Below are 25667 nucleotides of genomic sequence, written 5' to 3'. Positions count from 1 at the left end.
TGGAGCGGGGAGAGGAGGAGATGGTCAGAAGTAAGAACAGATAGCTAACACACATGTTTTTCACAGGGCCTAGGCTAAGTTTACATCTTTAAAAAAAAGTGAAATATTTTGGGTAATGCAGCAGCATTGACAAAATGACATTAATGCAGTGAATGCAGTAATGCACAGAAAGAGAGGGCGTACTCTCATAGACTCTCCTTGGGCCTCCACCTGGCCCCCGTCTGTCAGGGAAAGGGGGTCCCACACGCCAGGGTTCTGGCCCCTCCTCCTCCTCCTCACTGTAGGGGTCACTGTCCGGGAGGGGGGCCAGACTCAGAGGGAGGCCCTCGGGGATGGGGGGCCGCGCCCCAAAGGAGAGCTCAGAACGAGGGTCTGGGAGGGTGCGGAAGGGAGGTCTCGGAGGAGCGTCAGGCGGGCCGTAGTCGTCCTCGTCATAGTACCGCTCAGGACTGGGAGGGAGAAATCCAACATGTTTTGTCGAGAACATATGTTGTGTCTTGTGATGATGTATGTGAATGAGTGAGTGTGGTGAATAGGGCAGTGTGTTACATGTATCCTGAGGGCTGTCTGTATGGGCTCTCTGGGACCCTGAAGGTGCTGGGTGTTCTGCCTCTGAAGCCAGACCTGCTGCCCCCTGGTGGTGTGTAGTCGTCATAATCAGGCCGGGGGTACTCAGGCCTGCGGGGGATGGGGTCTGGGAAGGAGTCCGGTCCATAGGGCACGCGATACCCCCCTCCTCCTCCTCCTCTACCTGGCCCTGGGTCCGGACCGTAGCGGTCAGGGAAGGGGGGAGGAAACTCTGGGGGCCTCAGGAAGACGTTACACCGAGCCTCATAGTCCTCTGACAGAGAGAGAGAAGGAAAAGAGGCGTAGGTCAAAAATGACACCATAAACACAACTCTCCCACAACAGAGCTACATTTTGCTTGTATCTCGGGACAAAATGCTAACACAGCGGAATGTTCAATGCAAATACTCATCCACAATCAGCGTGGCCGTAGTAGCTTATCAGTGAGTGTGTGGTCAGTCTAGTAGTACCTGAGTCTCTGGCAGGACACAGAGCACACTGCAGTCCCCAGCCCTCTCCATACAGACAGCAGCACTCACTGAAGGTGACCTGTCCGCCCAGCAGGGGGCTCTGACACACCAGGTCTGGTGTGACATACTGCCAGCAGAAGGACAGCTTCTCATCTGGAGACAGGAGGGAGGGGGCAGGAATGAGGAGGGGAAGGGTGAGATGGAAAGAGAGGCAAAGAAAGATGGAGAAAGGGAGGTGGGAAAAACGAGGGAAAGATAGATGGGGAAAGCAGGAGTGAGAGATAGGTTGAAAACAGACGGTGAGCGAGAGAGCTCACAGTTTGAGCTAATAAGTAAAAAAAATGAGTAGTGAGGACTCATAAGGTGAGTTATTGGGCACTCCCGTCTCCCAGCGTGTGTAGTCTTACCCACGGCGAGGTCAGTGGAATTGACACAGCTGCGTTGAGTGTCGTCCAACACAAGAGGAGGCACGCAGGTACAGAAGTGTGAGCCTAATGTGTTGACGCAGATTCCCCCTGGACAGCTGTCCTCCCCTGCCTCACACTCATCAACATCTACCAGGAGAGGACAGAGACAGACAGAGAGAGAGATGAGATTTTAGGAACCTACCCATTATATACATCCATCTAATTCAACCGCAATTATGAAGACTGGGTCAAAACGGCCCAATATCACTGATAAAGATTTGCCACTAACCGATGCACTCCAGAAACACGTTGTCATAGTAGTAGCCACTGGTGCAGTAGCAGGAGTAGCCAGGGATGTTGTTGACACATACACCGCTCTTACACACCTCAGGGTGGAACAGTTTACACTCATCCACATCTGTGAGAGCAGATGAAGGCCTGGATTACAGGTACAGTGCAGTATAAGCAATAAGCATGACTACAAATCATGTGGGTCAAAAAAAGGTCAAATAGCGGTGCTTATATTTGTCCTGTTTCACACATGTGCAAGTGTGAAATCAAAATGTGTTGTTTTTTTTGCCATCGTAGAGAGGGGTCACAGCCAGGGGTCAGCCACTATCGACAGCAACCCTGGAACAATTAGGTTTAAGTGTTTTGCTCATTTAGTCAGCTCGGGGATTTGAACTAGCAACTTTCAGGTTACTGGCCCAACACTCTAACCGCTAGGCTACCTGCTGTGTGTGTATGAGAGACAGCTGTTACCTTTGTAGCTAAACGCTCCTGGCCCAGTCACATATCCTCGTCCGCTGGGGCACAACGCCTGGTGCTCGGCTGAACAGAAACCACAGGAAACAAAACGACATATCAGAGAGGAACACTTCACGACATCAGGGATAACTTTTTCTCAGTGGGTTGATAGGTGGAGCTGACTACAGGAGTATACCATAGACATACATACTCCCTTTAGTCATATATATATATATCCCATGGAGACCACAGGAGGCTGCTGACGGGAGAACAGCTCATTATAATGGCAGAATCGGAGAAAATGGAATGGCATCCAACACATGGGAACCACGTATTTGATACCATTCCACCAAATCCACTCCAGCCATTACCACGAGCCCATTCTCCCCTTTTCGGTGCCACCAACCTCCTGTGCTAGATACATACTCAATATAGCCATACCATAGACATACTCTTCACATCAGTGTTGATCACTGGTCACTACCTGTGCCTAGCTGAGGACAGGGGTCGAACTGGCAGCCCATTCCCCAGCCCTGGCCCACGGTGCAGCAGCACTCCTGCTGGGTGGTGTTGCGGGCCAGGACGCTGCACGAGCTCTGCTCCTCGGTGTTGTAGTAACACTCCCTCAACTCGCCAGGCCGGGCAGGGGGCAGCTGGGACGTATCGGGCCGACGCTGGGGACCGAGGCCGGTGGTGGAGGAAGACGAGGAGGAGCCGCCAGAGAACACTGGAAGACCTGTGAGAAACGTCTGTGGGTTGAGGTGTGTGTGGTTATGGCAGCGCTGCTGACCACCAAGACAACATAGTGTTCCCTGATGAACAGCAGGGGGCAGCACCACCAAGCTGTTGGAATGGGCACCTGTTGAAGAGGTCTCACCAAACTCACCATGCACAAACTGGTGTCAAATGCCATTAAAACGGTGTAGGAATGAACATTTGAAGCAGGGAAAGTATTAATCCCATCAGGGAATAGAAATGTTTATTTTCGTACGGGGAAAAACAAGCTTATCTAGATAAGAGGGTCTGCTAAATGACTTAAATGTAAATGTAAATAATTCCCGAAAAGCACAATAGTGTTGGACAGCGTACAGTACCTGGTCGGGGCGTGCTGAGGCACTGTCCTGAGCGCGTATCAAACTCTTCCCCCTCTCCTGGACACTCACACATGAAGGAGCCATCCACATTCTCACAGCGCGCCGCGCCACACACGCCCTGCATCGTCTCACACTCGTTTTCATCTAGAGACACAGAGATAGATAGAGAAACAGAGCGATAGAGAGAGAAAGAGAGAGGGAGAAATAGGGAGAAAGAGAGTGAGCGCGAGAGAGAAAGAAAGAAAGAGAAATATGGGGCGAAAAGGTATAACCATGTCGGCTAAATCAAGCAAAGACAAATGACAGGACAGCAGAATGGTAGTGTTTGCACACTTATCAGAGACTCGTGCATCTGTGTTGAGACGTACCCACACATCCCTTCCCATCGCTGGTGGCTGTGTAGCCCTGGTCACACATGCACTGGTATGTTCCAATTAGGTTCTGGCAGAACGCATGTTCCCCGCATACGGTCTCATTGGCACACTCATTGACATCTGTGAGCGAGAAGAAGAAAGAGAAGTGGAGAGAGAGATGACATCACTCCTAAATTCATCTTTGAAGTATGGTCCGAAGTATGGTCACTATCATCATTATATTTAGATGGATAAACTTGATTCAATTATTGAAAGGTATAAATCAACAGTCAGTGAAGACAACACAGTGAGATATATCCCGAGCTCTTTTTCCACCATGTCTGTGTGTGTCTGCGTGTTACAGACGCATATCTTGGCAAGGAAAGGCGAATGGCATTCTTGTGACTGAGCATCTGCGAGGTGAAAGCCTCCAACCTGACACATCAATCAAACACAGCTGCCATGACGACCAAACCCTTAGCCTGGATCCCACATCTGTGTCCAATCTGCCAAACATTCCTACATAAACTATCATGGCTAAACTGTATGACAGTATAGTGAGAGTGGCATTCAATCTCTATTGTAGCATAGAATCAGATCATTTTAAAATAAACCGAGTGGATTAATAAATACGAGAATAATAAAAAGTAGATTCTTATGCGTGAACCAGATTTAGTAAAGGATGAAGTCGATGAGTTTGATGAAACTGACCGACACACTCTCCGGTGCGGGTGACCCGGTAGCCCGGCTCACAGGAGGTGATACAACGGTAGGAGCCAATGGTGTTCTCACAACGCTGTGTCTGACACACTGCTCCCTCTGAGCACTCATCTACATCTGGGGGAGAGAGAGTGGGGATTACACACACACACACACACACACACACACACACACACACACACACACACACACACACACACACACACACACACACACACACACACACACACACACACACACACACACACACACACACACACACACACACACACACACACACACACAAAACTTCAGCATCCCCACAGCTCAGTCTCGAAAGCTGTGCGTATTACATAAAAGGGACACACGGTTTCAATGGTCTGCCTACGGTGGATGATGAACAGTGAGGTGTTGAGTTACCCAGACAGGCTGTCTTCTCTGGGTTGGTGGTGAATCCCACTTGGCACTGGCACTGGTAGGAGCCCTCTGTGTTGACACAGCGCCCATCCTGGCACACCCCCGGGCCTGACCTGGCACACTCATCCACATCTGGGCACGCAATGACAACACACCATTACATCACCACAGACAACCCCGCTGTGCCTACCGCCAAGCAAAGCAATCTCACTATGTGAGTGGCTATGAGTAATATAATCTGTGCAAAGTAGCCTATAAGGGATTATTTGTATAAGGGATTAGAGTTGTCCAAGTTAACGGGCTGTGCAGTTTAAACTGCAGAGTAAACAGCAAATATATGTAATGAGTAGAGACTTCTCCATTCTGCAGGTTTAAGAGTAGCCTACAGAAAGGCCAGTGGAACTTGTTTGTGTGTGTGATGGTCGTGAGGCCTCACCTAGGCAGGAGCTCCCGTCGCTGCTGGTGGTGTAACCCTGCGAACACACACAGAGGTAGGAGCCCTCTGTGTTCACACACTCTCCCCTGGGGAAGCAGTACTCCCCCTCTAGACACTCGTTGACGTCTGTGAAAAGACACGACAACCACGTTAGAATATGACACAAAAGAACACCAACATGCATATACACGCCATCAAAAGAAATCACCAACATTGTGGCATTCATCACCATCAGTAGCACCATCATCGATACTGACCTCGACATTGGCGTCCAAGGCCAGTGGTTCTGTAGCCTGGTTGACAGTCACAGCGATAGGAGCCGTCCGTGTTCACACACAGCCTCGCTGCACCACAGGTGTCAGGGCTCTGGCATTCATCCACATCTGAGGAAGGGAGAGGGGAATGCTCATGGGTACTGCAGGTGGGTCGCACACACACACACACACACACAGACACACAACTGTTCATGTAGGGTCTTTCTGTACCCCCTAAAATAGGTTAAACAGCTTCCAAGTGTTTCTCTTAAATCAACACAGCACAAATGGGTTCAGTCCCTCGTGGATATAACGTTTTGACAGTGAAACCACTCCAACGAGACATCCATCCATTCCCAAGTGTTACATCCACCTCTAAGGTGTCTCTGATTTACAAGCTATCCCCTTTGAAGTCTAAACATCTGTTGCAAACTCTTTTGGTTCACATCAGCACCAGTCTAACAGCCAGACATCCGTTGAGTACCTCGGAGTGAATACCTCGTTGAATACCTCGGAGTGATTTTCATGTGCTCTGGATATCACAGCATGGGTAAAGTGCTGACTGATAGTGAACTGTGAAGGAAACGGTACATTCATATGAATTGTTTATGTGGTCTCTTGTTTTTTGTTTATTTTGAGGTAGAGGCAATGCACCCAGGTGGGATGGTGCACAGTGTCCTTTAATAATGATACTCGGGCTGATTATTTGTGTGCCCCACAGACAATAAACTGCTTGGTAGTGAGTAAGAGAAGCCAGAAAAGGTGAAGTGAGGAGAGCAGAGGAGAGGAATGCAGAGGAGAGCGCTGACTGCAGTATGGAACGGGGTCTAGAGGGCCAACCCCTTTGCTCACTCATCGCCTACTGTAAGATGATGAAAATCGTCCCGGTCACACTGCTCTGTGCAGTTTATATAAACAGTATTGGAACAGCTTGATTCTTCAGCAAACTTTAGTATGGTGACGGTCTTAGTCAAGCTGCCTCACCAATAACACCAACGGTGTTAGCGATGTGATTGTCTGATTCCATAAAGCCGTATGAGCGGAATACAATCTCAAGTGGAAGGCGAATGAAAAAGAGTTTGGTGCTCATTTCGGTCTCGTGTCACATTCCGCAACATTGACACAATTCAACTCTTTAAAAATGTGTTTCCTCATTAGGCAGAAATGTGCAGTTGTTCATAAATCCCCCTCCTCTCCTTGGCCGTAAGAGAGCCATTGCATTCCTTCCCAGAAACAAATGTGGCAGGCAAGTGTGAGAGCCATAAAACACCTTGGAAAAACATGTCGACTACATGGACAGAATGCCTTGAATTGACTTGATATACTGCCTAATAGACAGCTAGTCTTACCTGCGCATAACCCATCTTGCATTCTGTGGCCAGCTTTGCAGGCGATACACTTGTAGGAGCCTTCAGAATTCACACACCGTTGCCCAGGACACTGTGAGGAGTCTGCACATTCATCAACGTCTAAAATGAAGCAAGTGGAGATTACACATCAAACAGTGATATGGACCTTGAGCCATCATGTAAAGACATGCAAAAGTCAGACACATGCAGCCTCACCAACACAGACGCTGCCCTGCAGTTTGAACCCGGTGCGACAAATGCACCGGTAGCTACCGAGAGTGTTTTCACAGAGGCCGTTGGCACATAGGTTGGAGGTCTGCCGACACTCATCGATATCTGTGTGAAAGTAACAATATCAGTATTGATACAATTATCAATGTGGAATACAAATGGGTATGTGTGTGTGTATGTGTGGTTGAGAAGGTTGTTCACCTGTACACTGTCCATTTCCAGCCACAAAGCCTGGGCTACAGGCCACACATATGAAGGAGCCCTCAGAGTTGACACACTCCTGACCGGGACACTGTAGAGCGTTCTCACATTCATTGACATCTGGAGAAGCCAACAGAGGTTATACTTTACAATCCCATAATAAAGTTGACAGAACAAAGACCATTTCTGGTAGTATTTTACTCTATTCTGTGCTAAAGAAAGTCATACATTTGACCGCCTTTTATCGGCTGAAGTAAGTCTTACCTGTGCAGGTGTTGCCCTGTAACCTGAAGCCAGATCGGCACGCACACTTGTAGCTTCCAGCCGTGTTCTCACAACGACCGTTAGCACAGCGAGATGGGCTGTGGAGGCACTCGTCAACATCTGCAAAGAAAAGAAGGAGAAGAACTGTCCGCAATCGCTCCAATGTGCTGTTGTCGATGAAGACCATGTTGTGTCCTACCTGTGCAGCGTCTGTCGACCAGCCCAAAGCCTGGCTTGCAGGACACACACTTGTATGAGCCCTGGGAGTTGACACACTCCTGGCCAGGGCACTGGGACGGGTCTGCACATTCATCCGCGTCTGTACAGGTATCACCGTGTAGTCTGTAGCCAGTGAGACACGCACAGCTGTAGCTACCCTGGGTGTTCTCGCAGTGACCATTGGTGCATGGGCCGGGGGATTGACGACACTCATCTATATCTGTAGGAATGGAGAGGAGATACAAGAGATTGCTGAAAGGTAGATGCCAATTTGAAATACACTATAAATGTATGTATCAATGGACGGATAAAAAATAAAATCACAGACACACGGGTATACCTCAGAACACACAGACACAATGTCATTTTACCTGAACATTGTCCATTGATCATGCTGAAGCCTGGCTTGCAAGACACACAGTTGTAAGAACCCTGAGAGTTGACACAGGCCTGACCAGGACACCTCAAAGGGTCCTCACACTCATCCACATCTGAAATAGAGCCAGAACATTAATAGTCCGGCAGAATCTGTTTTCCATAGATTGAAAGTTCCTTTCGCTGACAGGCTCAAAAGAGGGAATGTAGGTAAATACAGTCATCGCTCGTACCTGTGCAGGCCTTGCCTTGTAGTTTGTATCCCGTATGGCAAACACACCTGTAGCTCCCGGGAGTGTTCTCACAACGACCATTGGTGCAAAGGCTGGGGGTCTGACGACACTCGTCAACATCTACAACAGGGGGGCGACACAGACCGTTAGCACCCTCTATCAAACAGCCTGTAGAGAATTTGACTTAAACTCCCTATAACATTGGTCATTACCTCAACATTTTCAGAAGAAAGGTTATTATTTGGTTTTGTGTACAACTGCTTCCGGACAAGGAGTGTTACCTCGGCATTGTTCGTTGAGCAGCCCAAACCCTGGTGGGCAAGACACACACTTGTATGATCCTGGAGAGTTGACACAGGCCTGACCAGGACACTTCAAGGGGTCCTCACACTCATCCACATCTGGGGAAATGGAGAATGATAGACTGGAAGTTTAATATGTCCGACTGACCAATAGTATTATTTCACAAACATCACACAATCTTTGGTGAGTGAAGACGGCAATATATACAGTACAGTCGCTTCGGTAGTGAAACAATGTTGACTAGATGCAGAGATAGCTTCCTTACCTTTACACGTGTTGCCCTCTAGCTTGTACCCAGTGCGGCAGACACACTTGAAGCTACCAGGGCTATTCTCACAGCGGCCGTTGTTACAGGGGTTCGGAACCTGACGACACTCGTCAATATCTGTGCCACAAAAAAAGTTTGTCCTTTACTCAAAGACTCGACAGTTAACAGTTATCTAGTTTCTTCTAGAATGATCACAAGGACTTCTGCACAGCTATCATAATCGACATAACGTTCCTTAAAACAATCACAATCATGTCAATAGTACTTGTTGACTGCTGCTGTTGGAATGCCACGTTGAGTACGCGTCCCCTCTTACCTTGACACTGCGTCTGTTGGATGTTGGCTCTGAAGCCAGCAGGACACACACATCTGTAGCGGCCTGGTGTATTCTCACACTCCCCAACAGAACAGGGACTGGGAGCCTGGATGCACTCATTGACATCTAGAGATACAGACGAGAGAAAAAGAACAACGTGAGAGATTCTCAAAGAACAGTGACCAGAGTACCAGACACCATTTCCTAATCCTTGACTTCCAAGCAGAACACAGAGCATTCCAGGGGGACGCCAGAAGGTCTCTCTCTATACCCAAAGAGACAGAGTAGCTGTTGTCTGAATAAATGTCCAGAGCACAGCTGCTGTGGCTAGCGACTGTGTGTGTGTGAGTGGTGTGTACAGTGGGGGGGGCTGTACCTATACAGCTGGTGCCCCGGGGTCCCGGCTGGTATCCAGAGGGGCAGCTGCACCTGTAGCCCCCTTCTGTGTTCTGGCAGCGGCCGCTGCCGCAAGGCGGGGGAGACGCCCTGCACTCGTCTATGTCTGAAAGGAAAGGGGGGGATGTGTGGGGTTAAAGAGGTCAAGAGGAGCCTGACCAAGCCTACAGTAATCAAGCTGCCTCTCAGGGGATGGGATTGTAGTGAGATGCTTGTGTCACCTAACCAGTCTGAAACTGACTCATTCATAAAGACTATCACATGTTCAACGACCGCACACTATAAATACAGCTGATGGCCAGTATAGCATCAGGAACAGCCAATATTGGTATGTGTATGTGTATGTGTGTGTTTGATGCCTCCTAATAGTAGTTAAGTAGTTTAACTAGCAACTGTGCCCTAACAAAACAACATTCACCTTGACAATGAGTCTGCTGAGCGTTGTGTTGGTATCCCTCGTTACAGATGCAGGTATGTCTCCCTCCGGGCTGGTCCACACAGCGGCCCTGTCCACACACCTGGGGCATGGTCTCACACACACCCCGCACTGGACGCCCAAACAGATGGCCGTAGACGCACGTACACGTGGACAGATATGCACATTTAGTTAGCTTGTCTGTCACCGTTTCAAAAAACGATTCCAAAGTGTGATCTTAGTTGTCATGTCATCCATATCAGCCGTCTGAGTAGGTGAGAGGGGATAACAATGGTGTGAGGAGGATCTGATCTCTTTTCTTTCTTCTAAGTGTGCAGCTCGCATATTTCTCAGGGACCATTATGAGGATTTATAGTCTCAGAACTCACTTATTATGAGGCAGGTTCAAGGCTGTGGGCATAATAGTGTTCAATTTTAGGTTACAGCACAAACCTGACACCTCCCTCACGAGCTAAAAGTTAGCAGGTCTTTGACGGCCCCGCCTTGAGATTCAAACCTTGACAACGTGATAAACGAACAGTCCGGTGGTGAACAGTTGGCTCACATTAGGCAAAGTTTTGCGGCACAAACAGAGCATTGTACCCATCTGGTTACTGCTTATATCTTGAGCCAGACCTCCTGGCTTGGGATGTGTGAGGGTATTCCCTCTTTGAATCTCTCTTTCTATTGCAAAGAAGTGCATTAAAGAATGTAAAATGCCTTTTATTGACTGAGGCTTTGAAGTTGAGGTGTGTGTGGTGTGTGTGTGTGTGTGTGTGTATGAGGGACAGGGTTGACTAAGTACTCTAGTGGAGACAGAAAAGGCCAGAGCCAGAAACACATCTGATGTCTAGTTAAATACAGGTTAAATAAAACATGTATTTGAAGGTGGATAAAACCGGCAGTATAAATCGACACCACCAGAGCATTCAACCACCTACCCGGGATTCTTAAGCACTCATTATTATGGTCCATTTGAAATGTGAATTCATGCGTTCAAGTGGTGTCACATCAAATGAGAGCAGAACAGACACAGGAAGACCAGTTGTCATACTTCAATGGAGAACTATTAACTTTTTCTCACTTCACAATACAGACTCCAAACTATACGCTTCTTTGTTCTTTAGTCAGGTGTGGAGTACAATAGTTTACAGGAAATGTTCTAATAGGAAATGACATGGAGTTGGCAGTCTGAGAAGCCAGAAAGTTGAACCAGCGTTTATCAGAATGTGACCTAACCTTGGAATCATTACTGTATCAAGATTAAACACTTTGTGGCTGTGGTATATGGTTTACGGTACCTGGCCTGGGGATGGGTGGGCGGGGCGTGACCGGAGATGGGAGGGGCTGTGCGGGTCTCACTGGAGATATTGGCCGTTGGTCAACTGGAGGCCGTTTGGTCTGAGTGGGGGTTCGAGCTGGAGAAACCAAAACAGGACATAAACATTTACTGAGAATGTCTAGATACATTAGAGCTTTCACTTGTTGAGAAGAGGCAGCTTGATGTGAATTGTCTTTCTTACAGCCTTCTGGACACAAACATCAAAATACTAAACATTGCAATTCTGTCTCAATAGTTGGATGTTGCTATGTGGAATTGACGGGGTTGATTCCAAAACATGATAAGTGCACATTTTTCACATTTGCATATTTTTTGTGTATGAATTATGGCTGTTTTCATACTTTTAAAACAATTACTTTAGATGTGCTTTAGAACGTGTTTTTGTTGTTGTTGCAAAACGCAATATCCGTATTGTTTCATACCAAAACGCGCTATATCCAGAGCCATGTGTTAAGAGAGTTGGGACATTGATATTTCTGCAGTATGACACATTTACATGTCACTACAACATTCTAGCAGCCATGTTAGCTCCGGTTAACATTAGTCTACATTTGGAATATTAAAAAAATGTATATGTTACTGAATGAATAGAATTAGAACAATATTCAAAATTCAAAAAGTTGGTCCAACTCTTTAAATATATTGATCTGGTTATATCCACTGTACAGATGGCTGAAACAATCCATATGATTTTTTTTGCCACTGGTGCAAAAGTGAGTCATTTGCGTGATATTTGTCTGCTTAGTCGTAAGTTAGGTTTCTCTAAATATTTTTCCAACACCTAGGAATGTAATCCGAACCTTGTCTTATCCATGTAGGCTAACCCCTGGCTTAGTCAGCTAGATGCAGTGATAGACAGCTGTCAGTCAGCTGTTCGCGCGCTGGGTAGTTGCTACCGAGGGTTACGCTAGCGTTGAGCTCTTGATTGTCACGGACCTTTTGATTATGGATCCCTTCGACAGTTTGTAGCCTGTTATATCTGTTCCCGTTGGCTGAAAGAGGAACTTTTTAAACAAGCTCATGAAAAGGAGAGAGCCAAACAGCGTGCCGTGTCACCCCGACAACAACAATCAACCCATCCTTGCAAATGAATTACGGCAAATGAATGTCCTTATTATTCCTTAAATCCTTCCCTGACGTTTACATAATCAAACGCATAACGCTTAGATTTATCCTAATGAATGAAAAAAAAAAACGTTAAAACTCCAATAAAATTGTTACAAAAGATGCTTAAATGTCCAAAAAGAAAACATACTGCATACACTACAGTCCACTGTTCACCCTCTGGATACAATACATTGGCTATATGATATTTGCACAATTTAGTTGAAACAAACAGATGATTTTAATATGTATTTATTTATGTATCTATACTTAATTACATGTCATTTAAACCCAATCGGGAAACTTTTTTATTGGAGTTCTGTTTGGGGCAGATATATAGCGTTTTGCCACAAAACATGATTATTTGTCTCTCTAAAAGAAAATGACCTTGCAACACATTTCAAACAGAATCATGTCTTTTCACTAACCCATGTCATGGTAAGATAATAGATCTTTCATAAGACTAGGGTTGTGGCGGTCATGAAATCTTGTCAGCCGGTTATTGTCAAGCAAATAACTTCCCTTCTCACGGTAATTGACTGTTCAAAAACTTCTTAGGGCTGCAATCCCGTTAACGGGATCGATATGACAACAGCCAGTGAAAGTGCAGGGCGCCAAATTCAAAACAACAGAAATCTCATAATTCAAATTGCTCACCATCAACTCACAGAAAAACACAGCCATTTTTCCAACCAAAGAGAGGAGTCACAAAAAGCACAAATAGAGATAAAATTAATCACTAAACTTTGATGATCTTCATCAGATGACACTCATAGGACTTCATGTTACACAATACATGTATGTTTTGTTTGATAAAGTTCATATTTATATAAACAAACTCAGTATACATTGGTGACTTACATTCACTAGTTCCAAAAACATACGGTCATTTTGCAGAGCCACATCATTTTACAGAAATACATGGAAATATAGATATACCTCTCCTTAATGCAACCGCTGTGTCAGGTTTCAAAAAACTTTACAGAAAAAGCAAACCATGCAATAATCTGAGAACGGCGCTAAGGACATTTTCTTTTTATCCGCCATGTAGGAGTCAACAGAAATCAGAAATAACATTATAAATATTCCCTTACCTTTGACGATCTTCATCAGAATGCACTCCCAGGAATCTCAGTTCCACATTAAATGTTTGATTTAGTTTGATAATTTCCATTATTTATGTCCAATTAGCTACTTTTGTAAGGGCGTTTAGTACACAAATCCAAACGCTCGTACAGGTCCAGCCGAACGTCAGACGAAAACTTAAAAAGGTTATAATACAAGTCTTAGAAACATTTCAAACTATGTATGAAATCAATCTTTAGGATGTTGTTATCATAAATCTTCAATAACGTTCCAACCGGAGAATTCCATTGTCTGTAGAAAAGCCATGGAACGCAGGTCACCATCTTGTGAAATGAGCGTGACCAGGACCTGGCTCCCTGCCAGACCACTGACTCAAAGAGCTCTCACCGGCCCCACATCACAGTAGAATCCTCATTCAAGTTTCTAAAGACGGTTGACATCTAGTGGAAGCCTTAGGAAGTGCAACATAACCAATATCCCACTGTGTATTCAAAAGGGGCTGGATTGAAAATCGACCAACCTCAGATTTCCCACTTCCTGTTTGGATTTCTTCTCAGGTTTTTGCCTGCCATATGAGTTCTGTTATACTCACAGACATCATTCAAACAGTTTTAGAAACTTCAGAGTGTTTCCTATCCAATACTAATAATACTATGCATATATTAGCAACTGGGACTGAGGAGCAGGCCATTTACTCTGGGCACCTTTCATCCAAGCTACTCAATAATGCCCCTGCAGCCATAAGAAGTTAATTAACATAAACACATTTAGCATCTCCTGGCTTCCACACAAGCCACTGATGCAGACCTTTGGAACATCTACATTTGAAAAAGTCTAATAAATCAATTTAATATAGCTTACTCTATCACAATAACTCCATGAATTATTTTAGACAGGTCTAAAGAAACATGATATGAAGAAAATGTAGTATATTTCAGAAGAACAGAATAGAATACTCTGAGTTGTCCTTATGTTAGGCCCTGATCGGCTACACTAGCTAATTTAGCAGACAAGATTTGCTTAGAATTCCGTGGCAATATTTTCTATTATTTTATAGTATAAAGAATACAATTGAACATACATTTTACATACACTTAGGTTGGAGTCATTAAAACTCGTTTTTCAACCACTCCACAAATTTCTTGTTAGCAAACTATAGTTTTGGCAAGTCGGTTAGGACATCTACTTTGTGCATGTCACAAGTAATTTTTCCAACAATAGTTTACAGACAGATTATTTCACTTATAATTCACTGTATCACAATTCCAGTGGGTCAGAAGTTTACATACACTAAGTTAACTGTGCCTAATAAACAGCTTGGAAAATTCCAGAAAATTATGTCATGGCTTCAGAAGCTTCTGATAGGCTAATTGATATAATTTGAATCATTGGAGGTGTACCTGTGGATGTATTTCAAGGCCTACCTTCAAACTCAGGGCCTCTTTGCTTGACATCATGGGAAAATCAAAAGAAATCAAGTCTGGTTCATCTTTGGGAGCAATTTCCAAACACCTGAAGGTACCATGTTCATCTGTACAAACAATAATACACAAGTATAAACACCATGGGACCACGCAGCCGTCATACCGCTTAGGAAGGAGACGCATTCTGTCTCCTAGAGATGAACGTACTTTGGTGCAAAAAGTGCAAATCAATCCCAGAACAACAGCAAAGGACCCTGTGAAGATGCTGGAGGAAACAGGTACTAAAGGATCTATATCCACAGTAAAACAAGTCCTATATAGACATATCCTGAAAGGCCACTCAGCGAGGAAGAAGCCACTGCTCCAAAACTGCCATAAAAAAAGCCAGACTACAGTTTACAACTGAACATGGGGACAAAGATCATACTTTTTGGAGAAATGTCCTCTGGTCTGATGAAACAAAAATAGAACCGTTTGCCATAATGACCATCGTTATGTTTGGAGGAAAAAGGAGGACGGTTGCAAGCCGAAGAACATCATCCCAACCGTGAAGCACGGGGGTGTCAGCATCATGTTGTGGGAGTGCTTTGCTGCAGGAGGGACTGGTGCACTTCACAAAATAGATGGTATCATGAGGAAAGAAAATAATGTGGATATATTAAGCAACATCAGTCAGGAAGACATCAGAATGACTTCATGACAACAAAGTCAAGGTATTGGAGTGGCCATCACAAAGCCCTGACCTCAATCCTATAGAAAAGTTGTGGGCAGAACTGAAAAAGTGTGTGTACAAACCTGACTCCTTCACACCAGTTCTGTCAAGAGGAATGGGCCAAAATTCACCCAAATTATTGTGGGAAGCTTGTGGAAGGCTACCCAAAACGTTTGACCCAAGTTATACAATTTAAAGGCAATTCTACCAAATACTAATTGAGTGTATGTAAACTTCTGACCCACTGGGAATGTGATGAAAGAAATAAAAGCTGAAATAAATCATTGTCTCTACTATTATTCTGACATTTCATATTCTTAAAATAAAGTGATGATCCTAACTGACCTAAGACAGGAAATTTTTACTAGGATTAAATGTCAGGAATTGTGAAAAACTGAGTTTAAATCTATTTGGCTAAGGTGTATGTAAACTTCCTAATTCAACTGTAGCTGAATAAAATAGAAAGGATGTTTTCTCCAAACGCTGTTCTGTGTTGAGTGGCTAACAAAGAAACAGGTACACCTACAGTATATACTTAATATAGAGTTATTTATGCAACTTTAGTCGTGATACAACCGTGGGCTATATGTTTTGATTTTTAATACATTCTATGGCTGGATGATGCAAATAATGTTGATTTAAAAAAAAAAAGTCACATGAAAGGCATGAGCTCTGCTTTGTTTCTTGCACAGGCTGCACACACTACATCAGTCTCTCATTCACAATTTGACAAGCACTTGATAATGCCTCGTCTTTACCGGCGGCATCCCCCTAGGGTGGCCGTAATGCACCCTAAAAAAATCCATGCCTTTTGCAGCCAGTGGCCATTTTGCCCTTGGGCTCAATGTAATAATTATAATTCCTTTCTCCTGGCTGCGTATTTTTCCGAAGCACCTCTCACTCACATGGTTCTCTCAGATATCTCAATTCTTATTAGACAATGTCAGTCATGTGATCGGGTTCTTCTCACAGGCATCGATCTCAGCTCCGAAGTAGGCTTCAGGTGAAGAGAGACACATCAGGGACGCAACTGTGCACGTCCTTCTATTTCAAATTCAGACTCACATATTGAAGAACTGTCCACATTTACTTTGTCTGCCAACAAGATGAGGAGGCCTAACGAAGAGCAAAAGCACTAGCCTATGTCAATCCACTATCCCCCATAATAAAAAAGTTGATCTATTTTATAGGTCAACTTGTCCTTCTGTGCGAGAAATAAATATTCCAAACATAGTCTGGGGCAGTTGTGCAATGCGATAGATTCCCAAATTAATACAACAACTCGCATTAAAAAATATTTTAAAAGCAAAGAGGCTGACGCAACAGATCAGGACATTGAGCTTCAAATGTTGATAAACAATTAGGCTATTTCCTTACATTATAAGCGCAGAATTGCGCACACGACAGTAGGCTATAAGCTCCAATGTTCCAAAATGCAATCAATTCGCGGGAAAACACCATTCTCAAAAGTGACCGCAAATGCATGTCTTGACCGCAAATGCCACGCTTTATTATAAAGGTGCATTTTTATGGTGAAAATTATCTTCCCCAAACTTGAAACTCACGTGCCGCCTATGTATGCCAGCTAGGCTCCACACCGGTTGTAAAGCGGATTAATGTGCTTAATTTTAAGAAGTTATTTGTCCACTTTAGTTGCAATACAAAAGTTATAAAAACATATACGCCTGTGGGCTAGGCTACATGAGGTGTATGACCACGATTTGGCATGCAACTTTTCTTGCCTTACCGCACACAAGCTGTATATCATTTACAAGTGATAATATATCACAATATACAGTATATATCCCTTATCATTCAAGTGATAGGCTAATATTGTCACCCATCAGACTATTCTTGATTTAATCTTGTCTTTACATATACTAAATAATAGATGTGTGAATTTATTTTTGATTTTAAATGGACCATTATCATGCACCTGTATCGGATCACATCAAAATCAAATCAAATCAGATCAGGGGAAGAGGGAATTTGACTGAGGTCATGACTCGTGACTGCCGGTGTGGCGGTACTACGGTCACCATAACAGCCCTACATAAGATGTCTTTTTAATTCATGTCAACTTACAAACAGTTCTGAAAATGGTTATATCGCGTTTTGGAATGAAACTCTTCATTGTACGGTGAGGAATCTCCTTAAGGCTGCTATGAGTTATTCTCTACTCACCTGTCACCACCCGGGTGGGTCCTGCTGTAACAGAGATGGCTGGGATGTGTGGTCTGCCCTGGGGGGACAGGGAGCCTCCACTCGATGGCTGCTGGGGCCTGGTCTGAGGTATGAGAGCTCTACCATCTGGCTGTTGGGGTCTAGTTTGGGGAGTGAAAAAGCCTGAGCTTGAAGGTTGTTGGGGACTAGTTAGTGGAGTCTGTGCACCACTACTGGCTGGTTGTTGTGGCCTGGTCTGTGGGATGCTCTGGGATATGACAGGGGGACCTCCAGTCCCGTGCTGCTCCACCACCCTCTGGTTGAACTTGATGGCAGAGGCAGAGTAGTGGTAGCCAGGCCCTGCTGGGCAGATCTCCTTGAAAGCAACTGTCAGGAGCAAACAGAGAACGCCACAAGCAGGATTCAATTGGTTAGTGTGTTTCATACCTATATACAGTGCATTCGGAAAGTATTCAGACCCATTGACTTTTTCCACATTTTGTTACATTACAGCGTTATTGTAAAATGTATTAAATCATTTTTCCACTTATAAATCTACACACGACAATGCAGGAGTGGCTTCGGGAGAAGTGTCTGAATGTCCTTGAGTGGCCAAGCCAGAGCTCGGACTTGAACCCACTCGAACATCTCTGGAGAGACGTGAAAATAGCTGTGCAGTAACGCTCCCCATCCAACCTGACAGAGCTTGAGAGGATCTGCAGAGAAGAATGGGAGAAGATCCCCAAATACAGGTGTGCCAAGCTTGTAGTGTCATACCCAAGAAGACTAGAGGCTGTAATCGCTGACAAAGGTGCTTCAACAAAGCACGGAGTAAAGGGTCTGAATACATATATACATGTGATAAAAAACTGTTTTTGCTTTGTCATTATACCCTTCTGGAAGGTTCTCACATCTCCTCCACAGAGGAACTCTGAAGCTCTATTAGAACGACCATCGGGTTCTTGGTCACCTCCCTGACCAAGGCCCTTCTCCCGCGATTGCTCAGTTTGGGTGAGAGACCAGCTCTAGGAAGAGTCTTGTTGGTTCCAAACTTATTCCATTTGGAGGCCACTGAGTTCCTGGGTACCTTCAATGCTGCAGACATTTTTTGGTACCCTTCCCCAGAGCTGCGCCTAGACACAATCCTGTCTCAGGGCTCTACAGACAATTCCTTCAACCTCATGGCTTGTTTTTTTGCTCTGACATGCATTGTAAACTGTGGGACCCTATAGAGACAGGTGTGTGCCTTTCCAAATCATGTCCAATCAATTTAATTAACCCCAGGTGGACTCCAATCAAGTTGTAGAAACAGCTCAAGAATGATCAATGGAAACAGGATACACCTGATCTCAATTTTGAGTCTCATAGAAAGGGTCTGAATACATCCTTGTGACATGGAGCTGTGCATTATCATGCTGAAACATGAGGTGGTGGTGGCAGAGATGATGGCACGACAATGGGCATCAGGATCTCATCACGGTATCTCTGTGTATTCAAATTGCCATCGATAAAATGAAATTGTGTTCCTTGTCCGTAGCTTATGCCTAACCATACCTCCACTGCCACCATGGGGCACTCTGTTCACAACCTTGACATAAGCAAACAGCTTGCCTACACAACGCCATACACGTGGTCTGCGGTTCTGAGGCCGGTTGAACGTACTGTCAAATTCTCTACAATGACGTTGGAGGCGGCTTATGGTAGAGAAATTAACATTAAATTCTCTGTCAACAGCTCTGGTGCACATTCCTACAGTCAGCATGCCAGTTGTCCCCAGCACAAGGTGTAATGAACATGCTATTTAATAAGCTTCTTGATATGCAACACCTGTCAGGTAGATGGATTATCTTGGTAAAGGAGAAATGCTCACTAACAGGGATTTAAATTAATTTGTGCAAAACATTTGAAAGAAATAAGCTGTTTGTGCATATGGAAATGTTCTGGGATCTTTTATTTCACCTCATGAAACCAACACTTTACATGTTGTGTTTATATTTTTGTTCAGTGTACATACTGTGACTTAGGCAGATGTTAACACTGGGCACTAGCTGCATTATGATTATCCAATGCCGGACCAGTATGATGTGGAGGTTTGAATCAGAATAGGGATGCTCACCTGATCCAAAGTAGGGACACCTCTCACAGTTCTTGCCCCAGGCCTTGCCCACGCGGCTGCAGCAGCAGATCTGCTTGGTGATGTTCCTGAGGATGGGCACGGAGCAGCTACCACGGCCAGAGCCAGAGTTTAGGATACGATAGCACTGGCCCTTATCCTCCGAGATCACCTTACGGGCTGCAAGAGGAAGACAGGGTGAGGACATGCCAATGGGAGAATGGTGGAGAGAAGATAGTGGTATTATAGCCATACTGAAACAGCTTCATGCCCCAAAAGGCCTCAAGCAAAAGAAGACACCAAACCCAACATGCAGGCCCAACCACATGCTGATTGTTGAGTCACACATTATCTTGAAATATAATGCTGGTGTACTCTTCGTCTTTGCTTTTTGTGTCACAATTTGTGTCACAATTTGTGTCACTTCTGGTAGGCATTCTGTTGCTTTAGTCGGGTTAAGAAACAGAAATATTCAACCGAAGACAGACAATGAGTTGCAGAAGTACCACACGTCAGAAAAAACAAGAAACGACAGAATTTATCGCTGTTAAACCCTCGCTTCAGAGAGCAAGAAAACAGATAAGCTGAAAGCATTCCCATGAACTTTTTGGCAACACATTATTTAAAGATGACCACTCTGAGTCAACGATGCACAAAACAAACAGCTTCCAACAGTTAGAGCCAAGAGCTGGGGCGGACTGGATAGAGAGGGTGGCCCCAGACAAGCAGATGCAAACTGCGTCATATCCAAAGGCAACACACAGGCCAACCAGCATTTCAGAAGCACTGACCATCGTAAAATGCCGGTTAGAATAAGCAGGCCGAGTGTCACAGAACTTCAGGCGCTGTAATGTCATGTTTACAATGTGCGTACAGATGTGTAATGTATGTTTTATGTATGATATAATACAGCACAGTTAATGTAAAGTACTACTGAATAATGTTCTATCTAAAAGTGTGTGAAAGTTGAACTCATTTTTGGGATCAGCATGAGTAAAGATAATGGACATTTTTTATTATATGAGGTAGTTTACCTGTCCTACACAGTGTTTCCCCAGCCGTCGCTGCTAAACTGTTGCCGCCACTCCAAAAGATAGAAAACATTTTTTTGGTAGGTAAAACGTTTTCAGTGTAAAATGACGAAAACCTGATATAAAGTATGAAGAAAAGATAATGGAGTTATATCTTTTTTTCCCTTAGTTCTCAAAGACCACCTTTGAGAACTAAGAATCACCAAAATAAAAACTAGACATTTAGAGAGAATCAAAAAATAAATACAAATATAATGATTGATTTAGCTTTTTGTATCCTATTGATTTTGTTCTAATGTTTGAGTCACTCAGATAGCATAAGAACACAACATAAGCCATGACAAAATGTGTAGAATTGCAGGAAACTAGCTTTAAAACGGCAATTTATTCTCTCAGCCTCATGACAAAATATGTAGAATTGCAAGAAACTAGCTTTAAAACTGTAAAAAAAAAAAAAAAAAATCACAAATGGCAAAATATGTTAAATTACAGGAAATGACCTGTAAAACAAAATGTTTGGGGTCGGTTTGCGCCATTGGCCATGCCCCCAACCCCCCACCTTTGCCACCGCTGCTGGAAGTAAATCCTTGGGGAAACACTGCTACAGTATGTTGGCTAATATCCAACACATCCTAAACATATTCAATTTTCCTCCATCTCTTTACTGAACATGTTTTTGTATGGGAGGTTGTGTGTAATGTTTTGTACAGTTCAGCTCCATAGCACCTCGGCCATGCGTTATTCCCGCTCATTCCAGACACCGCGGCATAGCAGCGCAGCATTCTCTTCCTTTTCCTTTTGAGCAGGGTGCCCTGTAGGCTACTTACAGATACAGATCCCGTGAGAGGCGTCCAGTATGTATCCTTGCCTGCAGACACAACTGTAGCTCCCCCGAGTGTTCACACAGTTGCCGTTCTCACAGAAGCCTGGCTGCAAACACTCATTAACATCTAGGAAGGGAAACACTACGGTCACATCCCTATTCCCTAACCCCATCCACCCATAGGATCCACAGACAGGAAACAGTCATGAACCCTCTTCCTGAAGGCCGGGGAGATAATAGGGCTCCCCACTGATATACTGTACTTGCAGGGGGAGACCCTGGTCACAGAGGACATTAATATTCTGAGGATATTAACAGTGACTGACTTGAAACCCAATAAGGATGGTTAGACATGACAAACATTTTGTGCTCAGAGTTCATTCTATGTGAAACAAATACATTCTTATAAACTGTAGTGTTAGCTGAGACCTTGGACAAACTAGCCCCGACCTGAACTCATAATCTTGGAAACACTCAACTAAAAAGTCTGGCGACATCCAACGTGAGTGTAAACGAAAACCATAACATAAACATATCAGTGTTTATCCGACCCCGTCCTCATCAATATCGCAGCAGCTTACGACACGAGATGTACTGTAACTCTCAGGGAGTTAGGGAGATTGAGTGAGTGATGCAACAGGGCCTGGTGTAGTCATTACTTCTCACACTATCTGGCTCTTCCTGGAGAAATGGTTATAGCAGTCAGGTTATACAACCAACTGGCCTCGCATACGCTGCATCTGTTGGGTTGTAGGAGTGAACTGAACTCATCACCAATTCACTGTAGACCTTCTTGCTACAAAATAGACATTGAAAGGCAGCGTTGCAAATATGGTTTGTATCATCATCTGTCAGAACCTAATCCATTCGAGTTACTATGTTAAAGCGTTCTATATAGATGCAGGAGTGAAAAGGTTTCTCCTAACAAATAACAGTAATACATATATCCATTGAGGCATGTTAGTGGGGTGAATACAGTATGCTCCTTTAAGTTCGTGAATTTAACTTACAGATCAATGTCGTTTTTCTTCTCTTCCCATTTATATCAGCTGCTAACTAATGTGCATGTACAATATAATACCAGGAGCCTCAATGCTAGGTGATGTTTATGCAATATGTAATTTATCACCTAAAACTACATGCATATCATCATACGGATGAGTGGCATGGAGTCATTCTGTGGCCTGCCTTTGGGTACGTGTCCCTCTCAGATCAATAGCAGATTCACCATGAACGAGCGCAACCACATTGGTATGTCCCCATCTGAGCGCTATATCCCATGTGTTTGAACGAGCCTGAGTGACTCACAGCTAGCATGATAGCATTTGCATGTTGCCATCAGCGGAGACTTGTGCTCTGTTTTCTCCGTTCCCGCTCGTATCTTATTAGGCTCTACAGAGACAGATGAAGCAGCCATTCCATAGTGGCAGATAATCAAGGCATGGCTCATGGTTTCAGAGCTTATCACCTCAGAGTCTTCAGCGTTCGGCAGTAGATCTCTGGGCCAAGTGACAAGACTGGGTTGAATAACGAGCTGCTTCAAAGAGCTTTTCTGTGTGTGCGGTTGAGCTGAGCCTATATGGAATACAGTGTGACAAGCTAAGGAGACAGCTGCTGACTCGATGAAGTGATATCATACATTGTTACACTCAAAACATCAAATGAAAATGAGAGAGGTCATATTATGAAGATAGACCATTGCAATGCTTCTCTTTTCCACCCCTGTTTCACCTGGTATTTGTTTAAAAATAAATACTGTCAAATATAATTTCATAACATAACTCTTCCTGTCAGTTCTCCTGTTCCAAAAGAACCTAAAAGGGTTCTTCGGCTGTCCCCATATGAAAACCCTTTGAAGAACTCTTTTTGGTTCGAGGTATAACCTTTTTGTTTCCAGGTAGAACCCCTTTGAGTTCCATTTAGAACCCTTTCCACAGAGGGTTCTACATGGAACCCAAAAGAGTTCCACCTGCAACCAAAAAGGTTATACCTCGAACCAAAAAGGGTTCTTCAAAGGGTTTTCATATGGGGACAGCCGAAGAACCCTTTTGGAACCCTTTTATCTAAGATTGTAGAAGACCACCATCATTCTACAGTAAGTGGTATAGTCAGGTGTACTCAGAGGGACTGATGGTACTCACCAACACACTGGGTGCCGTTGATCCTCTCAAATCCAGCCGGACAGCTCCCATCGACTCCATTTCCTGAAAAGGCAATTCACATAATGATGTTTAAATAGCAATACTCGGGAGACCCTGTGTGAGCCCTAATGTTGTAAAGGGAAAGGGGATACCTTGTTATGTAGTGCCAATAGCTGTGTCTACAGTAAAACCAGAGTGATGGCTCAAAATTCACCAGGTCAATCTTTTCTAGACTGTCTTTCTCCTGCAGAGCCTGGATGAGATTTCAGATACTTTTAGTGGTCAATCTGTGTGTACTGTACAGTCCATGATCCCACCAGCAGCATGTAGCACCACAGAGAGAGAGCCAAGCGTACAGGAGCCATGGGATACATCGGAACGCTCTGGGTCAACTAAATGAAGCAAAAGCAAACAACGTTTTTTTTGTTGTTACCATACGAGCATGATGACTCACCGTCAGTCTAGAGTGGAAAACACACTCTCATCTAACATTGGCTATCAACCCCATCTCCAGCGAGCTAGCTAGCTATGTTACTCCCAATTGTTTGCTGGACTGTTGGCAGCCTAAATCACACAATATTGGTCACCTGTCTGCTAACAATCTCCCTCCCAGCTGTCTCTCCTCTCACATCAAACAAAGCTCTATTTGGAGGACTTTTGCAGTCTTGGGAGACAAGTGGGAAGTTGTGAAGTAACTTGAGGTTGCAGAGTAAAGATTCAAAGGACATTCCTCAAAGGAAATGGAAAGGAGAAAGTACTTAGTGTTTCAAACGACTCTGTGATCCCAGGCCAGAGTTTTGGACAAGGCCTCTATTGTTTGGTATTAACCATTTATTTATGGTAATGTTTGGAGAATTGTTTGCAAGGAGGGAGAAATTGCAATTGAGGAGGTTTCATTCGTGGTCTAAATCAAAATGATGAAAACCATGCATATCTTCCAGGTTGTCGAACAGAAAGAAAAACAGCCTTGTTTGGTGATTTACTTCCATGTGTTTTGTATTTATCAATGACCCTACAGAGCAGGCGACATAATGTTCTGTATTTCTTACGGGCTCTGGCTAAGCGTGGGGTCAATCTGTTACATAATATGTCCATTACTGATAACAGCGATAATAATGTGGAATAGTATGAATTCCCTGTTAGTTAAAAAGAACAGATACAAACAAGACCATGTTGATTTCTGGGCATTTCTATCTAAAACAAGTCATTTTCTTTTACAGGCATGGCTGAGGAGAGTTACCTAAAACATTCTCAGGACTGTCTGGATTCCTGTTAAAATGAATAGTGGTGATGAAAGAAGTTGAAAACAGAACATTAGCTCACTACTTTTTGACATGATGTTGATATGGTCTAGGAGGCGAGAGGGCAAAGCCAACTTAACGACAAATATGGCCAACAGAAAAGTACATTCCATTCAGGTTAGTCAGGTCTGGAGTAAAACATGTCAACAACTTTATGTACGGTTTATAACTAGTTAATAATTTGACACTGTAATACATACGTTCTTATTTAATCTCAAACAACAGAGCAAGGCCATCTGGTTTACGGTTTCTAAAAGGAATTCCACTCCAATCTGAAGCACTCCGGCCTTTCGAAAAACCATAGTCAATGTCAATAAGGTAGTGAAGAGGAGATTAACAAGAACAAGCTGGTAGGCTAGCCACCATACTGTAGCATGGGACATACCGTTTAAAAAAATGTATTTAAGTGTCAC

The 25667-nt window shown here is 44.2% G+C and overlaps 1 protein-coding gene across 4 annotated transcripts in view; it reads right to left on the bottom strand.

Annotated features, from left to right (window-relative positions):
- The window catches only part of LOC124005162 (latent-transforming growth factor beta-binding protein 4-like), a 50044-nt gene that overhangs the window by 3652 nt on the left and 20725 nt on the right, over positions 1 to 25667 (bottom strand). For 2 of the 4 annotated variants that reach the window (XM_046314150.1, XM_046314152.1), the window contains exons 5-34: positions 23954 to 24016; positions 21817 to 21939; positions 19962 to 20138; positions 17867 to 18232; positions 11316 to 11432; positions 10018 to 10146; positions 9580 to 9705; positions 9204 to 9329; positions 8885 to 9004; positions 8598 to 8717; positions 8317 to 8436; positions 8080 to 8199; positions 7689 to 7928; positions 7490 to 7609; positions 7226 to 7345; positions 7010 to 7129; positions 6794 to 6913; positions 5448 to 5573; positions 5191 to 5316; positions 4758 to 4886; positions 4350 to 4475; positions 3654 to 3779; positions 3286 to 3429; positions 2676 to 2927; positions 2207 to 2275; positions 1734 to 1862; positions 1445 to 1591; positions 1038 to 1190; positions 550 to 841; positions 184 to 449 (exon numbers count right to left, since the gene is read on the bottom strand). In XM_046314150.1, the coding sequence (XP_046170106.1) occupies positions 184 to 449; positions 550 to 841; positions 1038 to 1190; positions 1445 to 1591; positions 1734 to 1862; positions 2207 to 2275; positions 2676 to 2927; positions 3286 to 3429; positions 3654 to 3779; positions 4350 to 4475; positions 4758 to 4886; positions 5191 to 5316; positions 5448 to 5573; positions 6794 to 6913; positions 7010 to 7129; positions 7226 to 7345; positions 7490 to 7609; positions 7689 to 7928; positions 8080 to 8199; positions 8317 to 8436; positions 8598 to 8717; positions 8885 to 9004; positions 9204 to 9329; positions 9580 to 9705; positions 10018 to 10146; positions 11316 to 11432; positions 17867 to 18232; positions 19962 to 20138; positions 21817 to 21939; positions 23954 to 24016 (4512 nt within the window). The remainder of the gene's footprint in view (positions 1 to 183; positions 450 to 549; positions 842 to 1037; positions 1191 to 1444; positions 1592 to 1733; positions 1863 to 2206; positions 2276 to 2675; positions 2928 to 3285; positions 3430 to 3653; positions 3780 to 4349; positions 4476 to 4757; positions 4887 to 5190; positions 5317 to 5447; positions 5574 to 6793; positions 6914 to 7009; positions 7130 to 7225; positions 7346 to 7489; positions 7610 to 7688; positions 7929 to 8079; positions 8200 to 8316; positions 8437 to 8597; positions 8718 to 8884; positions 9005 to 9203; positions 9330 to 9579; positions 9706 to 10017; positions 10147 to 11315; positions 11433 to 17866; positions 18233 to 19961; positions 20139 to 21816; positions 21940 to 23953; positions 24017 to 25667) is intronic. The other 2 variants (XM_046314154.1, XM_046314151.1) reach the window with 2 other exon arrangements.

This window comes from Oncorhynchus gorbuscha, linkage group LG19, assembly GCF_021184085.1.
Source record: "Oncorhynchus gorbuscha isolate QuinsamMale2020 ecotype Even-year linkage group LG19, OgorEven_v1.0, whole genome shotgun sequence".
NCBI classification, from domain to species: domain Eukaryota; kingdom Metazoa; phylum Chordata; class Actinopteri; order Salmoniformes; family Salmonidae; genus Oncorhynchus; species Oncorhynchus gorbuscha.
Note: the sequence above shows the minus strand (reverse complement) of the source record. Positions and strands in the feature narration are given on the sequence as shown.